This window comes from Electrophorus electricus, chromosome 4 (genome assembly GCF_013358815.1).
Source record: "Electrophorus electricus isolate fEleEle1 chromosome 4, fEleEle1.pri, whole genome shotgun sequence".
Lineage (NCBI taxonomy): Eukaryota > Metazoa > Chordata > Actinopteri > Gymnotiformes > Gymnotidae > Electrophorus > Electrophorus electricus.
In genome coordinates, this window is record NC_049538.1 from 5,196,266 (window position 1) to 5,213,976 (window position 17,711).

At 51.0% G+C, this 17,711-nt stretch overlaps 1 protein-coding gene across 4 annotated transcripts in view; it reads left to right on the plus strand.

Annotated features, from left to right (window-relative positions):
- The window catches only part of adgrl1a (adhesion G protein-coupled receptor L1a), a 108,434-nt gene that overhangs the window by 85,229 nt on the left and 5,494 nt on the right, over positions 1–17,711 (plus strand). For 2 of the 4 annotated variants that reach the window (XM_035525300.1, XM_035525301.1), the window contains 18 exons: positions 606–813; positions 1,256–1,520; positions 2,189–2,516; positions 3,675–3,968; positions 6,761–6,864; positions 7,561–7,746; positions 7,899–7,937; positions 8,656–8,836; positions 9,017–9,139; positions 11,434–11,639; positions 11,820–11,993; positions 12,358–12,567; positions 12,745–12,965; positions 13,784–13,850; positions 14,283–14,374; positions 14,455–14,641; positions 16,148–16,303; positions 16,712–16,808. In XM_035525300.1, the coding sequence (XP_035381193.1) occupies positions 606–813; positions 1,256–1,520; positions 2,189–2,516; positions 3,675–3,968; positions 6,761–6,864; positions 7,561–7,746; positions 7,899–7,937; positions 8,656–8,836; positions 9,017–9,139; positions 11,434–11,639; positions 11,820–11,993; positions 12,358–12,567; positions 12,745–12,965; positions 13,784–13,850; positions 14,283–14,374; positions 14,455–14,641; positions 16,148–16,303; positions 16,712–16,808 (3,138 nt within the window). The remainder of the gene's footprint in view (positions 1–605; positions 814–1,255; positions 1,521–2,188; positions 2,517–3,674; positions 3,969–6,760; positions 6,865–7,560; positions 7,747–7,898; positions 7,938–8,655; positions 8,837–9,016; positions 9,140–11,433; positions 11,640–11,819; positions 11,994–12,357; positions 12,568–12,744; positions 12,966–13,783; positions 13,851–14,282; positions 14,375–14,454; positions 14,642–16,147; positions 16,304–16,711; positions 16,809–17,711) is intronic. The other 2 variants (XM_035525302.1, XM_035525303.1) reach the window with 1 other exon arrangement.

Below are 17,711 nucleotides of genomic sequence, written 5' to 3' on the forward strand. Positions count from 1 at the left end.
TGTGTGTGTATTTTTAAGGCAACCGTCACACTGAGTGGGTCGGATTTTTTTAAACGTAGTGTCGACCGGACGTGCGTTGCCACCGTTGTAGATCCGGAACTCGGCCCGTGGCGTCCCGGCTCGGAGCCATGCGGAATAGCCTCATCCGACAGACGTGGGACTGGGCCAGGACCGACATTACCCCAGAAAGCCCTCATCCATTGGCCCAACACATCCTTACACATGCACAACTAACCAGCATTTACCATCTCACGTTCTCCCATTTGAAGAAGAGCCATTTATCTCACGCTTTCCAATTTCCTTCTCTCTTCTTTTCCCTCTCTCCCTCTTTTTCCCTCTGGATGTATTCTAACCCTCCACATCTTCTCCCATGTCCGCCCCTGTTTCTCCCTCTGTAATGCTCTCCCCTCTGTCTGCCTTCTCCACATTTTAATCCGGTGCTCCTCTTCCCTTTCTGTCTGTGCTATCTCTTCATATTCTGTCATTTGTCTCTCTCTCCCCTACTCTCCCCCGCTGTGTGTCTCTCTCTCTCTCTCTCTCTCTCTCTCTCTTTCTGTCTCTCTCCCTCCCGTGCACCCGCTCCCCCCCCCCCCCCATGTCTCCAGTCTTCGTGTGTCCCGGGACCCTGCTGCGGGTCCAGCCGGCCAGCTCCCTGCAGGAGGCGGAGCACCAGTCGGGTGCGTGGTGTAAGGACCCGCTGCAGTCGGGCGACCGGCTGTACGTCATGCCCTGGACGCCGTACCGCACGGACATGCTGTACGAGTACGCCTCGTGGGACGACCTCAGACAGAACCGCGCCACAACCACCTACAAGTGAGCCTCCCTCTCCGTCCAGAGCACCACAGTCTGAGCCTAAATGGTTGATTTGAGGCCAAACTTTCTGATTGGTGAGAACGTGCCCGGGTGATGATTGGTGAGAGCATGCACAGGTGATGATAATGATAGTGAGAGTGTGTCCAGGTTCTGAAGTCTTTTGGCTTTGGTGCTGCACTCAGAATTGTCCAACTTAACTAGAGTTGTTCTGCAGTGATCTTAAATGAGCTCTGAAGCTCTGCTTGAAGGACACAGTGTCTATGTGCACATATATCAACCAGAGAGTTTAATACTGTCTGATCAGTAGATCTGTGCCGTTAGAGTTAGAGTGCTGGAGATGACCCAGAGGACTTTGCGATAGTGAAACGTTGCGGTTTTTAGTGTGTACGGCTCCTTCGGAGCTGACCGCACGGCCGTTGTCGTTCCCGCCGCGGTTTCCCAGGTTGCCGAACCGCGTGGACGGCACGGGCTTCGTGGTGTATGATGGTGCCGTCTTCTACAACAAGGAGCGCACGCGCAACATCGTGAAGTACGACCTGCGCACGCGCATCAAGAGCGGTGAGGCCATCGTCACCAACGCCAACTACCACGACACCTCGCCCTACCGCTGGGGCGGCAAGTCCGACATCGACCTGGCCGTGGACGAGAATGGCCTGTGGGTCATCTACGCCACGGAGTCCAACAACGGACGACTGGTGGTCAGTCAGGTGAGTGCAGCGATTATGTGTGTATATTGTGTGTGTGTGTGTGAGAGAGAGAGAGAGTGTGAGAGACTGAATGTGTGTGCCTGTGCGTGTGTGTGTGCTGCTTATGCTGCGCCATCAGCACAACAAAGTTGGTAAGGTGTGAGAGAGTACGTGGCTCATGGTGTGTGTCTCTGCTACAAGTTCCTCAACATGCATCATTTCCTCACATTTGCTGTAATTTCTGCACACGGCTTCATTTCAAAGCAACGGGGGCTCTCTCTCGCTCTCTCTCTCTCTCTCTCTCTTTCTCTCTCTCTCTCTCTCTTTCTCTCTCTCTCTCGTCCTGACTGTCAGTCTACCTCACGGGGGCTCCCAGCACACATTCGCACCAGTTCTGTCAGCTTTGAGGAGTTCATAGTTTGAAAGTTTCTGTTCTCTCCCAAGCCTGGATTCTATTTAAGAGATCACTAGGTCGAAATTATTCAAAAAAAAAAAAGTGTTGCTATGCATCTATTAATGACTCAGATGTGTGCGTGAAAAAAACTTTATTTCACTTCCTGTGACATGCTGTCTTTTTGGCTGTAGAAGATCTTTGCGCTAAGACCAAAACACGCCCCCATGCCGAGCTCTGACCTTTAACCCCTAGCCCCGCAGCTGTGCTGATTCGGCTTTTGCTGTCTTGGGGCCAGGTGAACCCGTACACGCTGCGTTTCGAGGGCACATGGGAGACCGGCTTCGACAAGCGGCTGGCGTCCAACGCCTTCATGGCGTGCGGCGTGTTGTACGCCGTGCGCTCCGTCTACCAAGACGACGACAGCGAGGCGGGAGGCGACCTCGTCCTCTACGCCTACAACACCAACCGTAACCAGGAGGAGCCGGTTCACATCAGCTTCCCCAACCCCTATCAGTATATCTCCTCCGTAGACTACAACCCGCGCGACAACCAGCTCTACGTGTGGAACAACTACAACGTCCTGCGCTACCCGCTGCAGTTCGGCCCGCCGGACCCCACCACTGGTGAGAGAGGCGGATGCTGGGGAGGGGGTGCATGAAGACGGAACTGGGTTCTCCTACTGGAAACCAAGCTTTGGAAACAAGAGACACAGAGAGACACAGAAAACTATAGAGAGACAGAAATAGAGAGACAGAGAGACACAGAGAAATAGAGAGACACAGAGAAATAGAGAGACAGAGAGACACAGAGAAATAGAGAGAGACACAGAGAGAGACAAAGAGAGAGAGAGACACACAGAAATAGAGAGACACAGAAAACTATAGAGACAGAAATAGAGAGACAGAGAAATAGAGACACAGAGAAATAGAGAGACAGAGAGACAGAGAAATAGAGAGACACAGAGAACTAGAGAGACACAGAGACAGAGAAATAGAGAGACAGAGAAATAGAGAGACAGAAATAGAGAGATACAGAGAAATAGAGACACAGATACAGAGAAATAGAAACAGAGAGAGACAGAGAGAGACACAGAGAGAGAGACACAGATAAATAAAGAGACAGAGAAATAGAGAGAGACAGAGAGAGAGAGACAGAGAAATAAAGAGACACAGAGAAATAGAGAGAGACACAGAGAAATAGAGAGACGAGAGAGAGACAGAGAAATAGAGAGACACAGAGCTTTGGGAGTGACAGACAGGTGGACACAGCTGTCTGTGCTTGCTAATGTTCTCTTAATGTTCCCCTCTGTGCTTTTGATTCTTTCTCTTCGTTGTCTGCACGTCTTTATTAACAATGGCGGCTAACGACTTACTCCGATTACTGTGAAATATCTGCTATCTGATCAATTATTCATTCTTCTCTATTCCCTCTCTCTCTCCCTCTCCTTTACACACACACACACACACACACACTCAGGCTCTCCAGAGAGAGCTTTGAGACGCAGACCTAAAGCAGCGACAGACGTAATCGGGAGGCGGCCGATTCTCAGACGTCGCTGCTACTCCTGTTATTGTGTGACGGGCTGCTGGATTTGCACTTGTGTGAGACATCAAACGCTTGCCCCTCCCTATTCCTCTTTGTTTCGCGCTCTGGCTGCGCCCTCAACCGCCTGCTAACCTTTCGGCTCGGGCTTTAAAGCGCTCCGAAACGCTTTCCCTCAGCTCCCCCCCTTACGCTCTCTCTCTCTCTCTCTCTCCCTCTCCCTCTCCGCGTTTTCTCAGGGCCGCTGGCCACCACGCAAATGGCCAGCACCACCCCAGCGAGGTCATCCAGCCCGGCCTCCAGCGCGTCCACCACCCGCCTGCTGCCACCCACCTCTCACCCCATCGGGGCCATTAACAAGGCCCCCGACTTGCGGCCCATCACCGCCACGGTGCCCGTGATGCACCGGCCGCTGCGCCCACCCCAGGGCCCTGAGACGCAGGCATGCGAGGCCAACGTGGCGCGGGGCGTGCAGTGGCCCTCCACCCAGAGGGGCGAGACGGTGGACCGGCCCTGCCCTAAAGGCTCCCTGGGTGAGTGGAGGCGGAGCCTATCCTCATTAGCATGTGTTTGAGTCGGGCCCTCGGAGTGTGCGGTTTCTATCTTACCCACAAGGGAGTTTTCCCGTTGGCATATCAAATCGATTTGAATTTAATTGAATTCTGTTCTTTTGAACTTTTTTTTTAATCACATCTTTTTAAAGGTGATACACTCCTTTTTCATAAGTTGACACATTTCCCTTGGGTCTTAATGAAAATGTCTGTGACATGCTATTGTTAATATATTAAAAGGCTCAACCACCTTCTCATCCTGTCCAGAGAGGCTGGATTGAGCATCTATTCCTTTAAATGATAATGAGCCACTGCTAACCCCGCCCCCCTTTTCCGTGGGGGTGTATGGCTTCTTGCTGCTATGACAACCGTTGAGTGTGAACCCTGGGCGAAACATGACTGCCAGAGAAAACACAGAAGTGCATCCATATTTGCTTGATCTGTACACGAGCAAGAAGAGTGTGAGAAGTGTGAGAAACAAGGGTACAAAAGGCCATTTCCGGACGGTTAGTTATTAGCTTTATTCAACATTTCTGTATTTGTATGTTGCCTAAGGTCATACGGTCTTGCTGGCTGTGGAGGCGTCATCACGGACAACCCACTCTTAACCACTCGAGTGTGAATGTAGTGCGCTATGTATCAACTATAAAAAAAACTAGGTGTCTGGCATTTAAATTAATGCGAGTAGCATAAAAGTCAAGCTATTCCATTACACCAGTAAAACCCAAACATTCTGGGTAACAGCCAGTAGTGTTTTCTCGACACCAGTACCTGTCAGCGGTCCAGGCAGGGGGTGTGGGATTGTCTTCCCCATATCTCATGATGATGTATGTTTACCAGTTAATAGAGTGTTATAAATATTATGTACTTATTAACATTAACAGCATCATTAAACCATTGCGTTCGGTGAGCTACATCTGTGCGTCGTCCTCACCACGCCTCGTTCAAGTCATGAACCATAGCAGGAACGCTGCCATGAAAAAGGAACCGTTTCCGTTCGGCTCCTCTTTCCTGCGAGTCTGGGGGCTGGCGTAGCGTTCTGTGGTGGTCCGTCGCCACGCTTAGCTCTTAGCTGCAGCATAGTGCTAGCGGGACTGGTGCACCTTCGCAAAGCCGGACATAGTCTGGGGGGGGGGGGGGGGTTATTCTGAGCGTAGGAACGGGGCGTAGGAAAGGAAGCCAGACGGCTTGTTGAATCCCGTGTTTTTTTTGACCGAGGCAGCCCACAAAATTTGTGGGTTGCTAGGCGGTCCAGATACGCAAATGTATGCGCATGAATGCTGAAAAAAAACCAGAGCTGTTCACATGTCCCCTTTAAGTGTCTCACGGCTGGAATGTTTCTGGTGATGGGGCGTGTCCCGCCTCCAGGAAATGCAAGCACTCGTTAGCGGCAGATTGCGTGGGGCGTGTCACCGGGGAGGAGGGGGCGGGGCTTGTTCTGCTACAGTCCGAGATGGACGGACAAAGGGAGTGGGCGGATGGAGGGACGAACGCACAGGATGGAGGAACAAAGCCGTCGCGACACAGGAACGAAGGCTGTTGTTAGTGGCGGCCGCGGCATTAGCGCATGGGAGGCCTCGGCTCGTGTGTGAGGGCTGGAAATCTCCCGAAGGTGATGTGGTGTGTCGGCAGTCCTCACTCGGAGCAGGGCGGGGGGAGTTGTGGGGGGAGCTGTCCAAGAGACGGGCCTTTTGTGTGTGCTTGCGCGTGATTGGCGCGGGCTTTAAGTGCATGTATGCATGCGTGAGCGATTCACGAGTTCCCGATGGTATAAATTGTGTGTGTGTGTGTGTTTGTGTGTCTCTCTGTGGTCCCACCCAGGCTCCCCAGTGCGCCTGGCCACTGGGAAACTCCTTCACGAAAGGAAGTCTTTGGCAAGCTGATCTCCAAACCAGAATGGGCCGTCCCAGAAAACTGAGGCACCTCTCATCACCAGGCGGAGAGGCACTGAGGAGTGCTGTAGTGGGAGAGTGCTGTAGTGGGAGAGTGCTGTAGCCGAGGAGTGCTGTAGCCGAGGAGTGCTGTAGCGGAGGAGTGCTGTAGCCGAGGAGTGCTGTAGTAGAGAGTGCTGTAGTAGAGAGTGCTGTAGTGGGAGGGTACTGTAGTAGAGGAGTGCTGTAGCGGAGGAGTGCTGTAGTAGAGGAGTGCTGTAGTGGGAGGGTACTGTAGTAGAGGAGTGCTGTAGCGGAGGAGTGCTGTAGTGTGAGAGTGCTGTAGTGGAGGAGTGCTGTAGTGGAGGAGTGCTGTAGCCGAGGAGTGCTGTAGCCGAGGAGTGCTGTAGTGGGAGAGTGCTGTAGTAGAGGAGTGCTGTAGCCGAGGAGTGCTGTAGTAGAGAGTGCTGTAGTAGAGAGTGCTGTAGTGGGAGGGTACTGTAGTAGAGGAGTGCTGTAGCGGAGGAGTGCTGTAGTGTGAGAGTGCTGTAGTGGAGGAGTGCTGTAGCGTGAGAGTGCTGTAGTGGAGGAGTGCTGTAGTGGAGGAGTGCTGTAGTGGAGGAGCACAGAAACATCTATTGAGTCCACTTTGTTGTGGGGAACCCCATCGTTCTGTGGGGTTCTCCTCCAGGCTGGGAGGTCAGGGAGGGGCCGTGGAGGCCTCCATGCTCCGTTTGAGGTGTTCTGTCGTGGCTGGTTTCCAGCACCTGTTCTTCGCCCCTGCTCCCATTATGTCTCTCCCTCATGCACCCGGTTTTGCTCCCACACACTCTCTGACGAGTGCAAGCTTTACCTCACTCTCCCCTCCTCCCTCCTCCCTCACTCCCTCTCTCTTCTCCTCAGGCATCGCGTCTTTCCACTGCTTGTGGTCCCCTGTCCAGTGGAACCCCCGGGGCCCTGATCTCAGTAACTGCACCTCTCCGTGGGTCAACCAGGTGTCCCAGAAGGTAGGTCCATCCTCCCCGTCCCTCGGAGACACAGATCAGCCCTTAAATGTGCCAACAGGGAGGTTGCAGGGCACGTCCAGGGCCCTGCAGGGGATGGTTATGTTAGGAGTCTTCTGTGCTGAGACAAACGGCCTGACGATCTCTGTGGCCCTCCTGGTTCTGTGACCCCTCCGTGCACCCCGATTCTATGACCCCTGTGTGTCCTTGTTGATTCTTTGACCTCTCAGTGCCCCTGCTGGTTCTGTGACCCCTGCGTGCCCCTGCTGGTTCTGTTACCCCTGTGTGCCCATTTGCACCAGCGTAAAGTAAAAACCAGTGAATGAATTGAAATGTAAATCTTTTCACAGCCTCTGTAATTATATTTAGTTCCACTCGTGTTTCCGCCTTATTAAAAAGTACCCATTGTGTTAAAGGTGCTTTATCGGCTAGGTAACGTGCAGAGAGTGTGTCTCCTGGTTCAGTGACAGGCTCCAGGACATGCTGAGCAGCAGGAGTTGGGCTCAGAGCTGCTGCTAACACGCTGTGCTAATGGGACATGGATTAGTCCCTCATCTTAAGACTTCTGCAAGCTTGAGTTGCCCCAGACATGACCCACGACCCCCCCATAAACCCCCTTACACACAACACTCAGCAGGGATCCGGGCTTACACGTGGCTCTGTGTGTGTGTGTGTGTGTGTGTGTGTGTGTGTGGGTAGATTAAAAGTGGGGAGAATGCGGCAAACATTGCAGGGGAGCTGAAGAACCACACGAGGGGGCGTGTCCATGCCGGTGATGTCAGTTCCTCCGTGCGCCTTATTGAGCAGCTGCTGGACATCCTGGACGCACAGCTACAAGCCCTCAGGCCAGGAAACAAGGAGTCAGCGGCTAGGAACTATAACAAGGTAACCCCCCCGCCCCCCCCACACACACACACAAACACACAACACTCAAAACTAACTGTACCAATGCACCCAACATGTAGAAAAACATGAGTTGTGTGTGTGTGGTGTGTGTGTGTGTGTGTGTGTGTGTGTGTGTGTGTTCTGCACTACAGTTGCAGAAGAGAGAGCGGACCTGCCGTGCGTACATTCAGGTAATGCAGTGTGCCACTCCATCACTCTTTCTACTCCCTCTCTTCTCTCTCTCTCTCTCTGACTGTCTTAGTATCTCTCTGTCTGTCTCTCTCTCTCCCATTCTCATTTGCTCTCTCTCTCTCTCTGAATGTCTTAGTATCTCTCTGTCTGTCTGTGTCTATCTGTCTGTCTCTCTCTCTCTTATTCTCTCTCTCTCTCTCTCTCTCTCTCTCTCATTCAGTGTGATTTCCTCTCTATGGCTGCGTGCTTGTTTAAGCTATGACTCACAGCTCTGGCTCTCTCTCTCTCCGGGGGGTGTGGGTGGGTGGGGGCTCCGGGGGGTGTTGGCGGTTGACTTCTCTCCTGACGGCCCCCCTCGCCTGTAACACGGGAGCTCGGGCTGCTGCTCTTAGCGTGACGTCTCTGTGTCCTCGGTGACATTTGTAATGGAGTCGTTTGGCAGGGCAGCTTGGGCAATGTGAGCTGATGAGAGCCTTGATTTGAGAGGCCTGTTCAGGTGTTGAAGTACTGGAGCTAGTCTCCAGCATTGAGTTTCAGACTATTTATACATCTGTTTGCATCTCAACTGCTTGTGTGTGTGTGCGCGTGCACGCATTTGCCTGTGGTTGTACATTGATATGTCTATGTGCATGCATCTGTGTGACCATGCCGTGTCTGTCCCGTGGGCGTGTGTGTGTGTACATACGTGTGTTTTTGTGTATGTGTGCGTGTGTGCAGGCGGTGGTCCAGACGGTAGATAATCTGCTGCGTAGCGAGGCTCTGGAGTCATGGCGGGACATGAATGTGACAGAGCAGGCTCACACCGCCACGCTGCTGCTGGACGTCATGGAGAAAGGCGCCTTCCTGCTGGCCAACAATATGTACGGGAACAGCTTCACGGACCACGCTGCCAACATCGGTGAGGAAGGGTCAGTGTGGGGATATATGCCGTGCGTACGTGTGAGTGTGTGCATGAGCATGTGTTTAAAACACTATCCCTGTGTGACTGTGTGTACGTCATATATGAATGCTTGATTTGAAATACAACATTGTGCTTAAATACTGACCGTGTGTGTGTGCGTGTGTGTGTACGGGTCAGATCTGGAGGTGTACATCATGAACACTGAGGTGGAGCTGAAAGATCTGGCCTTTCCCCAGAACAGCCCCAGTGATGGGAGCATCCAGCTGTCTGCCTCGACTGTCAAACAGTACAGCCGCAACGGTCAGTCACTGTTTCCTCTCCCTCTCTCTCTCTGTCTCTCTGTCACCTTTCACCTTTCACCTTCCTCTGACTTTGTGCATTCTAACATCTCCCTCTAGCACCACAAAAACGTGACAATTTGCATTCATCAACTTTTTTTGGCCACAATATCATCACCTCATTATCAGGACAATCGATGGCCATGCGTCTGATCCGATACGAGTTCCCCACTCTAGGTCCAGATGGGTCTACAGCACCCCCACACACTTCTCCCTGTTCCAACTGATTCCCCTCAGCAAGAGCTCCAGGGGGAGGTTGCAAGCTGAACCAGCCACGTTTGGACACTACACTTGCGTCTTTGGAGAAGAATCGAGTCTAGGCCACGCGGTCCAGCTGCCGCAGTTGGTCACCGTGCCCTCTCACCGTCTCCCTGGAGATCGTTGGCAGTGCAGTGGGTGGGTCGGTCTGGTGGTATTGAACACACAGGCAGGAGCGATATTCACTGAACCATGTTCTATAAACACCAGCACACTGGGGAGAAAATATGAACCTGCACGAAAGACTTGGAAAGGTGACTGTGTTTGGCTTAAAAATGTAAGTTAGCAGTGTTAGAGCTGACAGTGTTACAGCTGACAGTGTTACAGCTGACAGTGTTACAGCTGACAGTGTTACTGCTGACAGTGTTATAGATGACAGTGTTATAGATGACAGTGTTACAGCTGATAATGTTACTGCTGACAGTGTTATAGCTGACAGTGTTACAGCTGATAATGTTACTGCTGACAGTGTTACTGCTGACAGTGTTACAGCTAATAGTGTTATAGATGACAGTGTTACAGCTGATAATGTTACTGCTGACAGTGTTATAGCTGACAGTGTTACAACTGATAATGTTACTGTTGACAGTGTTACAACTTAAGAGTGTTACAGCCATGTGCTGCAACTGATAATGTTACAGCTGAGATTGCTACACCTGACTGTGTTACAGCTGACAGAGCTAGAGCTAACTTGCGCCATGTGAATCGTGGACGTGACTAGTGTGAAGTGAGTGCAAGAATTTTTTTTTTTTTTTTTTACAGATTTCACAGGGGCGACCATATGGGGAAATACATGGAGATTCTCTTCATATGCTGAATGAATTGAAGATAAAGTTAAAAACATTTCTGTGAACTGAAGCTAAGCATGAGCCTGAAACAGCCTTCCTCCTGTCAGAGAATCTAATCAGACAGCACGCTATAAAACCTTTATATTGCCTTTTATGCGATATGCCTAATTTACATGACTAATTAGCTCTGCCTTAATAAAGTACTGAAAGGTCTATTAGCTGTCAGCTCTATATTTTCCAGTTGGTTCAGGTTTGTGAAGGTTTTAAAGAGAAACACTCGAGTAAATAAAATGGGCGCCATGATTACGTTTTCCAAGAAGTAATGAGTAAAGTAATCCCGCTGTAGTTTGTAGGAAGTAACTGCTCATTTGTAACGGATTACTTTTCTTGAGTAGCTACCCCAGCGAGGATTTAGCAGACGTATATAAGGAGCTAAACAGGAGTCGTTCTCGTTAAACTAAACCTAGAAAGTTCCGGAGCCAGCGATAGACAACTGCGCCGTGCGTCGGCACGCGTGCTTACCACGGCTTTAGCACAATTCCCAGCCCTGGTTTACGCAATTACGGCCCGATAATAACAGTCTAATCAGGTTAAGAAAAGCGCTGAGGCAATTCCTTTCCTGATGGTTTCTTAACGGCGCCGCTAATAGAATATCCGAGGAGGCGTGTAGATTGCTATCGCCCTCGGGCCGACGGCGCTCGCGCTCCTTACCTCGGGCGTTCTCTCGCGCTCCTCTCCCGCACCACCGCCATCTTCTCGTCCGCTCTCGCCTCTCCTTACATCACTTTCTCCTGTGCAGGTTCCACCCCCTTCTGTTTCAGGCCTGCACCGCGGTCGGCGGCAGGAGAGAGATTAGGATGACTGAAACAACCGCGCATGAAATATTCATGTGGAATAATAAAGGGGGGGGGGGGGGGGGGGCAGGTTGCCGTCGGCTGCTGTGTTAAATTTACCTCCCTTTTTCTTTTTGCGCCCCCGGCAGTAAAAATGAAATGATCTCTCTCATCCGTCGAGCCTTCAGCCGCCTGCTCGCCGCGCTGCGCCTCGGCCTGTTAATCCCGTCCTCCTGTCAGATCTTAACACAATCTCCTTCCCTCGGTTTCTCGATTTGTATCTCGCTCCCATCCTCCTCTCTTCCCTTCCCCCCGTCTCACTTATCTCTCTTTCTGTCCGTCTCTCACTCTTGCGTTCTCCCTCTCTCTCTCTCTAGGTCAGGTGAAGGTGGTCTTCATGCTCTATAAGAATCTGGGTTCTTTCCTCTCCACTGAAAACGCCACCATAAAGATGGAGGTGGGGCCAGGCCCAGGGGGGCGGAGCTTAGCTGTCAACTCGCATGTCATCGCGGCGTCGATAAACAAAGAGTCCAGCCGCGTGTTTCTAACCGTGCCTGTTGTCTTTACCCTGAAACACCTACAGGTAATGGTCACACACACACACACACACACACACACACAAGGGAATAATACACTATGCTGCAAGATTTTTGATCAGTACATTGACAATAAGAATTGTGCTGCCTGCAGATGTGTGTATATAGTGTGTGTCTGTTTTCCTCGCTGTGTGTGTGTGTGTGTGTGTGTGACCGTGACCCTGTAGCTGGAGAACCACTTCAGTCCGAACTGTTCCTTCTGGAACTACTCGGAGCAGTCCATGATGGGTCACTGGTCATCTCAGGGCTGCAGGCTGCTGGACACCAACAGCACACACACCACCTGCTCCTGCTCACACCTTACCAACTTCGCTGTGCTGATGGTGCAGCATGAACCTGATGTAGGAACACACACACACACACACACACACACACACACACACATATAAATACATGTATATATGTAGCACCTGCTCCAGTTGCAACCTTTCCAAATTTTTGTCTTATCTGCTTTTCTTGGTGCACACATAGTGAAAAATCTGAGCACACACGCACACACACACGCACACACACACACACACAAAACCATCCAAGTACACAAGCCAGCAACAGTTCCAGTTGGACATTTTTCTTGGACATTCATATGTCCCCTGAAGACGTCCCTCGCTCAGGCTCACACAGTCCTTGAGTTTTCTTGTCATGACCCTTTTATGTTTATTTCTCTCTCTCTCTCTCCCTCTCCCTCCCTCCCTCCCTCCCTGGCAGTATCCAGGGAGGATGCATGAGTTGATTCTCTTTGTCATCACCTGGGTGGGCATCATAATCTCCCTCGTGTGTCTGGCCATTTGCATCTCCACCTTCTGCTTCCTGCGCGGCCTGCAGACTGACCGCAACACCATCCACAAGAACCTCTGCATCAACCTCTTCATCGCTGAGCTCCTCTTCCTCATTGGCATTGACAAGACCCAGTACCAGGTGAGTTCTGGTAACCGGCAGTCTAATGTTCACATCGGCAGGGAAAACCAAGTTAACTGGCCTGCATTATATATTTCCACAGCGTTGTGGGTGTGGGGCAGATGACCTCGTAGACGCAAGCTCGGTCTGTTAAATCTCTCGTTCTCTCTCTCTCTCTCTCTCTCTCTCTCTCCACAGATTGCCTGCCCCATCTTCGCGGGCTTGCTCCACTTCTTTTTTCTGGCTGCGTTCTCCTGGCTGTGTCTAGAGGGTGTGCAGCTCTACTTCATGCTGGTGGAGGTCTTCGAGAGCGAGTACTCACGCAGGAAGTACTACTACTTGTGTGGCTACTGCTTCCCCGCCTTGGTGGTGGGCATCTCCGCTGCCATCGACTACCGCAGCTACGGCACCAAGAAGGCGTAGGTGCCCCGCAGCCCGTGGGTGGCGCTGGAGGCGGGGGTGTGGGGTGGTGGCGGGGTGGTGGGACCTGCGTCCAAGGTCGGGGTCCCGAGCGTTCTCCACGGAACGGTCAGCCTGGCTAAATGAAAGCAAAGTCATTCCGCACCTTCACAGTAGTCCGTCCCTCCGGGAGCCGAGACTACCCGTGCCGCTCGCTGGGGAAATATGCCTGATTTATTGCCAATATGGTACATTATAGATTACATTTTTTCCTTGTTATTTCTGGCACAAGGATAGTAGGGGGTCGTGTATCTGTAGAGCCAGACGTGATGGTGCAGTAACTCCGGAGAATGAGTGAAAGGTTGAGGGAAATTAATTATTAACCGTGGGTGGACCTGGATGTGTGTGTGTGTGTGTGTGTGTGTGTGTGTGCGTCCGTGCGTGCAGGCTTTTGGGGGGGTGTGGTGTCAACTGCAGGGCGTTTAAATTAGACCCTGACTCCAGCCTGCTAGCGATGGACGTCAGAGAGTCACGCTTGGCTCCCGTCTTCGTCACTGGCCTGGTGTCAGATGAGAGAGACCGACCACAGCCACGGCTGTAATAACGTCTTAAGAGAAACTGGCACCACGTCAGGCTGTTTGGTGAAGGAGACCCTCCTCCTGTACAGGTTTAATAGATGGCTGGGGCTTTGATTAATTAGACGAGGACAGCATGTTGGATTGTGGGTGTTATTGTCAGATGATTGATGATGGAGAAGATGATGATGTTCTCTTTGTGTGGTTCTGGGATGTGTGTATTCATGTGTTTGGGGCTTTATGTTGTGTGTGTGTGTGTGTAGGTGCTGGTTGCGGGTGGATAACTACTTCGTCTGGAGCTTCATTGGTCCTGTGTCCTTCATCATTATGGTACTGTTCTCTCTCTCCTTCTCTCCACATCTGTCTCTTTCACTAACCTTCTCTCTCTCCTCTCTCATTCCCTCATTCCCTCTCACTCTCTCTCTCCTTCTTTCCCTCCTTCCTTTCTCTCTCTGTCCTCCCCCCCGAAGATCAGCTCACTCGCCTTCTACACATCTTGCACTCTCTTCCTTTCATCTCCAACATCCTGCCCCCCTTTTCATATTCTCTTTAAAAACAAAAACGCTTAATATTGATCATGAATTTTGAAAAACTGACCAAGACCTGTATAATTATGTCTAAAAATATTAAGTGTAGAAGTTTTTCAGTAGCTGCTGACCCCTCGTACTGCTGGGCTGGTGCCGTGAGCTCCAGAATAGTCAAACTTCTGTGTTACCGAGCACTGTGCAGCCTACATAACCTCTTATGACCTTTGACCTCTAGCTGAATCTTGTGTTCCTGGTGATCACCCTGCACAAGATGGTCCGCAACTCCTCCGCCCTCAAACCCGACTCCAGCCGCCTGGACAGCATCAAGTAAGACCGGCATGCGCTGGCGAGGCACCAAACACCCACAAACACCCGGCACGCCCTGCTGTGGTGGAGTGAGAGGACAGTTGCTGGTTGTGTTGCAGGTCCTGGGCGCTGGGGGCCATCGCCCTGCTCTTCCTCCTAGGCCTGACATGGGCCTTCGGCCTCCTCTTCATCAACGAGAACACGGTCATCATGGCTTACCTCTTCACCACCTTCAATGCCTTCCAGGGCATGTTCATCTTCATGTTTCACTGTGCCCTGCAGAAGAAGGTGTGTGTGCGTGCATGTGTGTGTGCATACACATTAACGAAAATGAGGGTGTGATCCATAAATTACAGATACAAGGTTTATAGTGCATCATAAAATTAATATTTTTATGTTCTTTGATGTGTGTGCGTGTGTTGTATGGTGTGTGTGCGTGTGTTGTATGGTGTGTGTGCGTGTGTTGTATGGTGTGTGTGTGTTTGTGTGTGCGTGTGTTGTATGGTGTGTGCGCGTGTGTGTGTGTGTGTGTGCGTGTGTTGTATGGTGTGTTGTATGGTGTGTGTGTGTGTGTGTGTGTTGTATGGTGTGTGTGTGTGTTGTATGGTGTGTGTGCGTGTGTGTGTGTGTGTGTGTGTGTGTGTTGTATGGTGTGTGTGTGTGCGTGTGTGTGTGTTGTATGGTGTGTGTGCGTGTGTGTGTGTGTGTTGTATGGTGTGTGTGCGTGTGTGTGTGTTGTATGGTGTGTGTGTGTGTGTGTGTGTGTGTTGTATGGTGTGTGTGTGTGTGTTGTATGGTTTGTGTGCGTGTGTGTGTGTGTGTGTTGTATGGTGTGTGTGTGCGTGTGTGTGTGTGTTGTATGGTGTGTGTGTGCGTGTGTGTGTGTGTTGTATGGTGTGTGTGCGTGTGTGTGTGTGTGTTGTATGGTGTGTGTGCGTGTGTGTGTGTGTTGTATGGTGTCTGTGTGTTGTGTGTGTGTGTTGTATGGTGTGTGTGTGTTGTGTGTGTGTGTGTTGTATGGTGTGTGTGTGTTGTATGGTGTGTGTGTGTGTGTGTGTTGTATGGTGTGTGTGTGTGTGTGTGTTGTATGGTGTGTGTGTGTGTGTGTGTTGTATGGTGTGTGTGTGTGTGTGTTGTATGGTGTGTGTGTGTGTGTGTGTGTGTGTGTGCGTGCGTGTCTGTGTGTGTGTGTTGTATGGTGTGTGTATGTGTGTGTGTGTGTGTGTGTGTGCGTTGTATGGTGTGTGTGTGTGCGTGCGTGTGTGCGTGCGTGTGTGTGTGAGTGTGTGTGTGCGTGTGTTGTATGGTGTGTGCGTGTGTGTGTGTGTGTGCGTGCGTGCGTGTGTGTTGTGTGTGTGTGTGTCTGTGTTGTGTGTGTGTGTGTGTGTCTGTGTGTGTTGTATGGTGTGTGTATGTGTATGTGTGTGTTGTATGGTGTGTGTGTGCGTGCATGTGTGTGTGTGTTGTATGGTGTGTGTGTGCGTGCATGTGTGTGTGTGTTGTATGGTGTGTGTGTGTGTGCGTGTGCGTGTTGTGTGTGTGTGTGTGTGTCTGTGTGTGTGTGTTGTGTGTGTGTGTGTGTCTGTGTTGTGTGTGTCTGTTGTGTGTCTGTGTGTGTGTGTTGTATGGTGTGTGTATGTGTATGTGTGTGTGCGTGTTGTATGGTGTGTGTGTGTGTGTTTGTGTGTGTGTGTGTGCGTGTTGTATGGTGTGTGTGTGTGTGTGCGTGCGTGCGTGCGTGTGTGTGTGTGTGCATGTGTTTGTGCGTGTGCGTGTGTTTGTGTGTGTGTGTAGGTCCATAAGGAGTACAGTAAGTGTCTGCGTCATTCGTATTGCTGTGGTCGCTCCTCCACCTCCAGCTCCCACGGCTCTCTGAAGAACTCCGCCCTACGCACCAACAACCGCTACTACACGGGCAGTCAGGCCCGCCATGCTGCCACACACAGACAGGTGTGACACACACGCACACACACACACACACGCACACATTTGACCAGAATTATTTAGGTTTTTTTTTTTGAGTAAGTAGGGGCTCATTTACATATCATGGCTCCATGTCTGTGTTCAAAGGCCATCGCTGCACCATTAACACATGATATACTGGAGGTGCCCCACACTGGGGCTTTTACGTGCATCACACACTTCACATACACAGCAGCTTGTGCACTAACAGCTAAATGAAAACGTTGCCATTTCCAAACAGCTGCGGCTCGATGTGGAGATTACGATGTGACAGATACATCAACGGGGGGTGAGAGTAATTTCTCTGTGTGTATGCGTGTGTTTGCATGTGCTTGTGTGTTTGCGTGTGCTTGTGTGTTTGCGTGTGCTTGTGTGTTTGTGTGTGTGTGTATTCAGAGCCGTATCCGGCGCATGTGGAACGACACAGTGAGGAAGCAGACCGAGTCCTCCTTCATGTCAGGAGACATCAACAGCACACCCACCCTCAATCGAGGTGAGCGTCTCACCTCTGACCTCTGTGGGGGCGGGACTTAGTGAGTATGGTAAAACACACTTGTTGTAAGCTGACTTTTGTTTTTTAACAATGTCCCAAAAACGTGCTCTTTCTGAGAAGCTGTGTGTGGCAGAACGAGGGGTCATTTTGGGTTGAGGGTCTCTGCCTACCTGGTGGCGGTCTGGCACTGTTAGTTGGTACAAGCAGGGTGTAATGTAGATAATGAGAGGTAGGAAATTGCATTCCGGGGGGGGGGGGGGGGGTCATAAGTTTAATGCTGGAAAATCTTTGTTATGGTTAGAACAGAAACTTAAAAAGCCTTTGTCACTCTTAGAGAATAGAGAGAGAGGGGAAAGAGAACTGGGAAACTAGTTTTCAAAAGAGAGAGAGAGAGAGAAAGACAGAAAGAGAGAGAAACGGAACGAAAGAGAGAATGCAGAGAGAGAGAGACAGAATGAGAGAGAGACAGAGAGATTGGTATTACCCTGATTGTCCCCAGTGAAGGCCATTAGCTGTTGTCAAGGCGGATGGTGATATGACTGTGCTGCATCGTCAGCATGGTCTTGATGATGATGATGATGATGAGCGTAAGTGAGAGGGGACGAGGCCTGGCGGCAGTGCTGTCTGAATCAGCCCCCTGTCTTTATGCTAATTCTCTCCATTTTGTTTTTAATGAACTGATTAGAGGCTGAGCGAGTGGGGGGGGGGGGGTAATTACTCTAATTGAGGAGAGTGACGGGAGCAGCTTCACCGGCACCAGCACAACGCCGCTTACCGAGACTTTAATCAAACCAGAGGAGAGAGAGAGAGACGGAGAGACGCAGATCTAAATCATTTGCTTACAGAAGAGAGAGGAACGGAGATGGGGGGGGGGGGGGGTCGAGTCGTTCAGAATGTCTTATC